This window comes from Gekko japonicus, unplaced genomic scaffold (assembly GCF_001447785.1).
Source record: "Gekko japonicus isolate JY-2015 unplaced genomic scaffold, Gekko_japonicus_V1.1 scaffold955, whole genome shotgun sequence".
Taxonomy (NCBI): domain Eukaryota; kingdom Metazoa; phylum Chordata; class Lepidosauria; order Squamata; family Gekkonidae; genus Gekko; species Gekko japonicus.
In genome coordinates this window covers 386,904-393,803 of record NW_015163631.1, presented here as the reverse complement: position 1 = coordinate 393,803, position 6,900 = coordinate 386,904, and the positions used below count along the sequence as shown (strand labels likewise).

The following is a 6,900-nucleotide window of genomic DNA, read 5'->3' as shown; positions in this document are numbered from 1 at the left end:
GAGCTCTCTCAGCCCCACCTGCCTCACAGGCAGTGTTCCCTCTAAGCGGAGTTAGTGTGAGCTACCTCACACTTTTGTTAGCCTCTGGCTCACACATTTTTGTCTTAGCTCAGGAAGGATGGCTCCAGAGCAAACTAATTTAGGCAGTAGTCAGATCATTCGCTCACAACTTTAATGCCAGAGGAATTTTTGCTCACAAGGCTTCACAGCTTAGAGGGAGCATTGATCACAGGGTTTCTGTTGTGGGGAGGGGAAGGAGATGGTGAGCCACTCTGATACTCCTTTGGGTAGAGAAGGGTGGGGTAGAAATCCAATCTCCTCCTCCTCCTCCTCTTCTTGGCAACCCCAGATAATTTTCAAGACAAGACATTTTGAGGTGCTTTGCCATTGCCTGCCTCTGTGTCACAGCCCTGGTATTCCTTGGAGGTCCCCTATCCAAATATTTGCCAGGGCTGACCCTGCTGAGCTTCCAAGATCTGACAAGACTTAGCTAGCCTGGGCTACCCAGGTCAGGTCAATAGCATGATACATTCAGGGCTATTTTGGGGCAGGAACGCACAGGAACGGAATTCCGGCTGGCTCCCAAGTTGGCCACACCCAGCAGGAACTCATTAGCATAATAGGCCACACCCAACAGCAGAAACTCATTAGGATTGGCTACATTAGGGGTGTGTGGCCTAACATGCAAAGGAGTTCCTGCTACAAAAAAAAGCCCTGGGTTTTGACAACAAACAAGGTAAACAGAATAAGAAGCAAAAGGTGGGTGTGGCTGGATGACCACACTTTTGGTAACATGGGGGTGTGGCCTAATGTGCCAATGAGCTGTGCTGTCAGGGGTGTGGCCTAATATGCTGAGTTCCTGTGGTTGGGTGTGGCCTATTATGCTAATGAGTTCCTGTTGGGCTTTTTTTAAAAAAATGGAGCCAGTTTTTAAGTTCCACAGAACTTTCCCTCTGGTTGGATGCTAAGTGTAAATTGGGGAGTGGCGAAGAGTAAGAGAAGAGGAGAGGAGAGGGAAAGATGATGGGGGGGGCATGTGGGCAGAGCCCAAAATCTGCACTAAATCGTTTTCTGGAAATGGAGACTCGGGGGTATCGCAGACTTGTGGACTCCAGGATGCCGGGTGCAAATCAAGCTTTGCCAGGGGATGGAGAAGCTGAATCGGAGCCCTTTCCTTTCGAAAAATAAAATAAAAATCTGCACCAGAGCACTGTGTTCCCTCTAAGCCGAGTTAGTGTGAGCTAGCTCAGTTTTTTTTAGCCTCCAGCGCACACATTTCTGTCTCAGCTCAGGAAGGAGGGCTCCAGAGCAAACTACTTTACACAGTAGCCAAATTGCTCGCTCACAGCTTTAATGCCCGCGGGTCACCAGGTAGGATTTTTGCTCACAAGACTCCACAGCGTAGAGGGAGCGTTGCCAGAGCCCCTCCCCCAAGCTATTTGAAACAGACGGGTGGCCCTGGAAAACAGAGCGGGAGGAGAACATGGAGAGCAGAGTTTTAGACAATGCGCCCACTACCACGTCAAGAGAGACCACCGTGTGCAGTGTGACACAGGGTTGCCAGCTCTGGGCTGGAGACATTCCTGGAGATTGGGGGGGGGAGGCCTAGGGATGGTGGGGTTTGGGGAGGGGAGGTAATGTAACAGAGTCCAACCTCCAAAGCAGCCCTTGTCTCCAGGGGAAGTGCTCTCTCTCTCCTCTGGAGACCAGTTGTCATTCCAGGAGATCTCCAGGCCCCACCTGGGGGCTGGCAACCCTCGTAGCAGATCCTCTTCCTCCTCCTCCGGTTGCAGAAGACGGTCCGAGTCCTAACCGTGGCTGCTGAAAGGGCTCCCAAAGAAGGAGAGGGTATGAATGGTTTTGGCCACACATGTGAATGAAATTGTTTTGTGATGGATGGGACTTCTTAATTGCTTGTTCGTTTTACTTCTCCCGAAGCCCCTTTGGGATCCTTGCAGATCAGGAAAGCAGAGTAGAAATTTAAATAAACCCCTTGCTGAAACAGCCCCAACATTTCCTTCTTCTTCAAGTTAGAATTATAGGAACACCCCCCCCCCCTCCGCCCGCCTCGTTCTCATTCCTTTCTAGAGTGTTTTGATCTTTGAGTTAGCAGGGAAAAAGCAGGCCTGGAAATGACTGGATCTGTTTGTAAAGAAGTTTATTTTCACATTTAAAAAAAGAGAGAGAGAGAGAGAGAGACAGCTTTTCTGATCTCTTCTAAGGCAGAATTCTCCTTTTCTTCTTTTTTCATTACAAAGTCTGGAAAAGAGAATTCCACAGATATACCGACTTACAACACTCACTTACACAAATACGCCCTCAGGGTTCACAAATAAATAATTCATATACATTTCTGCACACGGTATTTACAACAACAAAAAAAGATCTCTTTTTTGTTTAAGTTACATACTTTTCAAAATTCTTGGTTTAGCATAAAAGGAGTCCTCTCGCACTAGAACAGGGGTGAGACTGGGGGGAGGGTGTCATAGCTTGTCTACGTGGGCAGGAAGGGCCACCTTCTGTCCATCCATGTGGCCGTCCAGAACCGGGGCGTGGGTCATATCCACGGTACTTTTGCTTTTTTTTTTGCAAAATCCAGAGGAGAAAACAGCAAAACCATCTTATGAGCAGAAAGAGATGGCCGGGATTTTGCCTCATCCTCAGTTTCCCTATTTGGTGTGGCCAGAAGACGCTAAAGTTGGACACGCCAGATCCATGTCTATGGCCCCAGCCAGAGTGCTTAAGGTCTTGGCTTGGAAGGGAGGGGGAAATCGTGCTGTGCCTCAGTTTTTCCATCTGGAGAATGGACTCGATAGGGCCTGCCTCAGAGAGGAGCTGTGAAAATACATGGAATAAGGCTTGTGACTGGGCTGGTTTTCCACAATGGCAGCTCCTGGCCTTCTTTGTGGCATCTGGTGGAACAAAAGCCAAATGCAGGCCCCGGGACCAGTGTTCCCTCTAAGCTGAGTTAGTGTGAGCTAGCTCACAGTTTTTTAGCCTCCAGCTCACACATTTTTGTCTTAGCTCAGGAAGGATGTGGCTCCAGAGCAAAGTAATTGATGCAGTAGCTAAATCACTTGCTCAGAACTTTAATGCCAGTAGCTCACAAAGTGGAATCTTTGCTCACGGGACTCCACAGCTTAGAGGGAACATTGCCCGGGACATTTCACAATGCATTATCTCTGCTCCCACCCACAGGCCCCCGATCCCAAGAGCCAAGTCCCCTTTACCACACATCTAAACATTTCCCCCCCCAAGAAGGTGAAGGCAAAGGGCTCCCAAGCTGAGATGTGGGCAAAGGGCTCCCAAGCCGAGATAGAGGTAAAGGGCTCATTAGTTCCCTCTTCCTATGCTGTTATGAGCAATTTTGGCTCTGGCAGGACGCTTCCTTGGTTGTGCATTTCAGCTGCTGACTTCCTGCCCACCTCAACACAACACACAAGGCAAACTCTAGCAAGACTCTATGAAGAACTCTGCCCAAGGCTCAGAGCTTTCGGGGAGCTGCAGGGTGCTGCTGGGACACAGCCGACAGACCTCCATGGTTGGTGGGTGGAGGTCCCCATTCCAGAGGCAAAGCCTGTGAGCCACAACTCTTGCTGCCCATTGCGAACAGAGGCTCATGGAGGTTTTGAATGCTGAAGGGAGGGAGGGTGTGCCATAAACATCTGAACGTAAAGGGTGACAAACTGGCATCCTGCTTGCACTTTTAAAACGTGACAAAGTAAAAATTAGCCACTACTGATTTGAAGTCGGTAGGGCTTAGAGCAGTGACTCATGCAGAGATGCAGTGGGCAGTCTCCCCTGAAGATGGATAACTCTGCTGTGTTGCTGCAGCATGACTGGTTGAATTAACCTAACCATGGTTGATGCAGAGACATGAAAGGATGACACCGCCCTCCCAGCAGAGGTTGGGGAGAAGGAGGCAAACCCTGAGCAGGTCGCCCTTCCATGATTTTGTAAATCTTACTTTGCACAGCGCACTAGCAGGTCGCCCATGGCACACTGGTGTGGCCTCAGTTGGGAATGATTGCTTTAAGGGTACCAGACGCCTGGCCCATCCCGCCCTTTCTCCCTTGGAAATGCCTTAGCCCTCATTTTAGTCTCCCAGCACTGCCGGTGAGGACCACAAAGTTCTGGCTCATCGTCCCAGTGCCCGGAGACATCAGAAATACATGTTCAGATCAACACCAGTGGATTTCCTTCAGTGTTTTAATTTAGGGGGAGGGATATGGGGCTCTTAGGGAAGGCGGCTTGGTATAGCCGGAGCTCATCAGATCTCAGAAACTAAGCGGGGTCTACACTAGGGCAGGAGACCACCAAGGAAGGCTCTGCCAAGCAAAGCAATGGCAAACCATCTCTGCTTCTCACTTGCCTTGGAAGCCCCCTGCTGGGCCACCGTAACAGCCCTTGATACCCACAATAATGGGGCTCTCCCCACAGGCCCCGCCTCCTGGCTCTCTTCCAGCTGGTCATCATCAACTGCATTCCTCACGTCTCTGTGAACGGGGAGGGTCCAAAAAATAAAAATGGATGCCGCGTGGCTCAGTGGTTAGAGTGTCAGACCAGAACTCGGGAGACCCAGGTTCAGATCTCCACATGCCACGAATCCCCACCAGGTGACTCTGGGCCACTCTTTCTCTCGCAGGCTTGTCTGCCTCGCAGGGTTGTTGTTGTGAGGCTGTAATGGAGAAGGGGGGAACCCTGTATGGTGGGAAGGGGGGTGGGATAAATGTACCCAATAACTATAGTCCTGCCTTATTGAGATCCTACCCGGGGAAGGATGGACGCCCCTCGACGTAGCATGGATGATCAGCAACGAGTTTTGTCTAGGGTTGCCAAGTCTGGGTTGGAAAATACCTGGAGACTTTGGGGGCGGAGCCAGGAGAGGGTGTGGTTTGGGGAGGGGAGGGGCCTCAGCATAGTACGATGCCATAGAGTCCACCCTTCATAGCAGCCATTTTCTCCAGGGGAGCTGATCTTCTGTCGGCTGGGGATCAGTTGTCAAAGCGGGAGATCCCCAGGCCCCACCTGGAGGCTGGAAACCCTAGTTTTGTCAGTAGTCCTTCGGGGCTGGATTTCTTGCTGCTGATGCACAAAGCCGCCGGAGCCCCGGGAGGGGGAGAAATTGGCAACCCAGCGGCGGGTGGAGGCGGGAGAGGCTGCGCCCGGGGCGGTCTGCTGCGAGAAGGCTGCGAGTTCGAGAGAGGCGCACCGGACAACGGGGGCGGGCGGCCACCAGGAGGCGGGCGTTCCACGCGGAGGCTCCTCGGGTCGTCCTGCCGCGCCTTCCAGCGGGCGGGGAGGGGCGGCGTCGCCCGCCGGGCCCCTTCTTCCCTTCCCCTCCCTCCCTCGCTCACCGGGGCTGGGCGGCGCGGGGCAGGACTCCGGCCAGGGGGGGCAGGGGCGGGGGGGGCTCTCCGCCGGCGCCCTGCAGTCCGTGGATGAGGATGCGGGGGACGAGCGGCCTCTGCAGGGCGGGCGGCGGGGCGGCGCTGGGCCCGCGGTAGAGATAGAGGGCGGCGGCGGCTCCGGGGTCCAGGTTGGAGACCAGGCTCTGCGGGTAGAAGTAGGGCGAGGGGAACATCCGCTGCAGCGCCGAGTAGTTCCCGGCCTCGGCCAGCAGCTCCAGGCCCACCGCCGTCTGCCGCTTCCACTTGGTCCTGCCGGGGAGAGAGAAGAGGAGAGAGAGGAGAGAGCGCGCGGGGGCTGAGCCACTGCTCAGGGTGGTGGCAGCACCCGCGGCCGCGACGCGCCCACGTGCTCCCCTGCCAAAGGGACCGGAAGCCGGAAGCCGCGCCTGGACACACACACACCCCCAATCCCACGCAGGAGCGCAAGCCCAGAGTTCGAGTCCCCAGGCCGCCTTGAAGACCCAGCAAAGTTTCCTCCTGGCGCAGTGTTCCCTCTAAGCTGAGTTGGTGTGAGCTAGCTCACAGTTTTTTAGCCTCTGGCTCACACTTTTTTTGGTCTCAGCTCAGCAAGGACAGCTCCAGAGCAAACTGATTTATGCAGTAGGCAAATCGCTCGCTCGCAGCTTTAATGCCTGTAGCTCACAAGGTAGAATTTTTGCTCACAAGACTCCACATCTTAGAGGGAACATTGGTCCTGGGTACAAACTTCAGATGCTATCCAACCAACCAAGTTTTATTCCGGGTATATTTTTATTTGCTTGATCTTCTTCGTGGTCATCTGTGCAGGCGCACTAGATCCCATTGGTGTGAATGCACAGATGACCACGAAGAAGATCACCAGTTACTGGTAACCTTTTTTGTCTCAGCTCAGCAAGGACGGCTCCAGAGCAAACTGATTGATGCAGTAGGCAAATCGCTCGCTCGCAGCTTTAATGCCTGTAGCTCACAAGGTAGAATTTTTGCTCACAAGACTCCACATCTTAGAGGGAACATTGGTCCTGGGTACAAACTTCAGATGCTATCCAACCAACCAAGTTTTATTCCGGGTATATTTTTATTTGCTTGATCTTCTTCGTGGTCATCTGTGCAGGCGCACTAGATCCCATTGGTGTGAATGCACAGATGACCACGAAGAAGATCACCAGTTACTGGTAACCTTTTTTGTCTCAGCTCAGCAAGGACGGCTCCAGAGCAAACTGATTGATGCAGTAGGCAAATCGCTCGCTCGCAGCTTTAATGCCTGTAGCTCACAAGGTAAAATGTTTGCTCACAAGACTCCACAGCTTAGAGGGAACATTGGTCCAGGGTACAAGCTTTCGGTTGCAGGCAACGCGTCCTCAGACACTATCCCTCCAAACGTCAGATGCTATCCAACCGACCAAGTTTTATTCCGGATATATTTTTATTTGCTTGATCTTCTTCGTGGTCATCTGTGCATTCACACCAATGGGATCTAGTGCGCCTGCGCTGGATCTGATCCAGCGCCAGG

The 6,900-nt window shown here is 52.8% G+C and overlaps 1 protein-coding gene across 1 annotated transcript in view; it reads right to left on the bottom strand.

Moving 5' to 3' along the window:
- Positions 1-5,353: 5,353 nt before the first annotated feature.
- Positions 5,354-6,900, bottom strand: part of BARHL1 (BarH like homeobox 1) — a 27,218-nt gene continuing 25,671 nt past the window's right edge. Inside the window, exon 5 of the mRNA XM_015407536.1 lies at positions 5,354-5,660. Coding sequence (XP_015263022.1) covers positions 5,354-5,660 — 307 coding nt within the window. The remainder of the gene's footprint in view (positions 5,661-6,900) is intronic.